The sequence below is a fragment of the Phytophthora parasitica genome (assembly GCF_000247585.1).
Source record: "Phytophthora parasitica INRA-310 unplaced genomic scaffold supercont2.22, whole genome shotgun sequence".
NCBI classification, from domain to species: Eukaryota; Oomycota; class Peronosporomycetes; order Peronosporales; family Peronosporaceae; genus Phytophthora; species Phytophthora nicotianae.
The window spans coordinates 630629-631941 of record NW_008649008.1 but is presented as its reverse complement, the minus strand read 5'-3'; the positions used below and the strand labels follow the sequence as shown (position 1 = coordinate 631941).

The following is a 1313-nucleotide window of genomic DNA, read 5'->3' as shown; positions in this document are numbered from 1 at the left end:
ATCCAGCGAACGTGTGATGCATGAAGCATGAGATGACGGAAAGCTGACTTGACGTCACCCTTCAGCATCTTGATCACAATACCAGGATGAGCTAGAGCTAGAGCCTCAATTCGTCGTGCGAGGACAGTCACACTGGTGTATGCGATGTCCGGAGTGCTGTCAGAATCGAAGTAGTCGTTGGTAGAGGACGCCTCAGGGAACGAGAGGTCATGGATTGGGCGAACCTCGACCTGCGGGTCAATATCCTTTTTCTCTACAGCACCGAAAGGACTACATTGAATGCTACCTCAGAGGTTTAGCATGGATAGATTCACCACAAGAATTTTGCCTTGAGCTTGGCCATCGCGGATGCTCTTGAGTAGTGCAGGCTGAAATTGTCGTGCCGAATTGTGGTTTTTAGGCGGTGCCCGCCGCACTGGTTGGCTCGATGTCCATACCGGACGGATTCCGTCTCAAACAATTGACGATAGCAAACCAACCAACGGGTAACCTTGTAAGAGCTGGAAAAGTCGAGCTGGATCGAGACCTTTGTTTGGACGGGGATCGTCACCACTTTCGACATCGATTAGTGTCAGATCCCGCTGTGTGGCGAATCTGGTAACACACTCCTGCTCGGCTTGGCCGATGTCGCGACTTGACTCTTTGAGGAGGGTCGACTGAATTCCGAGCGTTCTGTGCCATGTTGCTGAGAGGCGGCTGGATTCTCGGCGAAATTGGGAAGACAAGCACGCGCGGACGCGTGCAGCTACCTCGAGCGAGATACCGACTGGTGGGATTGTACGAGGAATGTGTTCTTCTAATACTTGAAGATTGGACTCGTATAATGCAGCATGTGGGACCGGACTTGGCCCATGCAGTCGTAGTCCAGGGCTGCTTGGGCGGCTTCAGAGATGAGAGAAACGCTCATTTAGTCCACCCATGTGTTGAATTATGTGTCCTTTGACTCGAGCGTCCAATGTATCAGGAATGGCGTGGGCCCGAGCGCCATACACACAGCGTGTTGAAGCCCCCAAAGGGCACCCCAGTGCAGACAAATACCGAAGGCACACGGTCAGACCGTTATGAATCGGAATCAGGTCGAAGATAGCCGGCGGAATTCGGGGCTGTCGTTGAATACCTCGTTCACGTGAAGGGGGCGACAGACGTTGTTGCTGCTTGTCCTGTCGATGCAGATCTTGTGCCACGCGTCTTGACAGGGCGTGCATTACATTCTGCAGCTCACCGTCGTTGAGGGAAAGGCGAGCGTGGTTTGGAGGCTTGCTGTGTGGATATCGCCGTTACTGAAATGTACTTGAGAACGGAATTGTTCCAAA

At 52.8% G+C, this 1313-nt stretch overlaps 2 protein-coding genes across 2 annotated transcripts; both read right to left on the bottom strand.

Annotated features, from left to right (window-relative positions):
• Positions 1 to 310: 310 nt before the first annotated feature.
• On the bottom strand, positions 311 to 562 carry PPTG_10624 (hypothetical protein; the record flags this gene model as incomplete). The annotated part of the gene is made up of 1 exon (XM_008906009.1): positions 311 to 562. One exon carries the CDS (start codon positions 560 to 562, stop codon positions 311 to 313), a length of 252 nt encoding a protein of 83 aa, XP_008904257.1.
• A 322-nt stretch (positions 563 to 884) lies between these two features.
• On the bottom strand, positions 885 to 1205 carry PPTG_22755 (hypothetical protein; the record flags this gene model as incomplete). The annotated part of the gene is made up of 1 exon (XM_008906008.1): positions 885 to 1205. One exon carries the CDS (start codon positions 1203 to 1205, stop codon positions 885 to 887), a length of 321 nt encoding a protein of 106 aa, XP_008904256.1.
• Between the last annotated feature and the right edge of the window lie 108 nt (positions 1206 to 1313).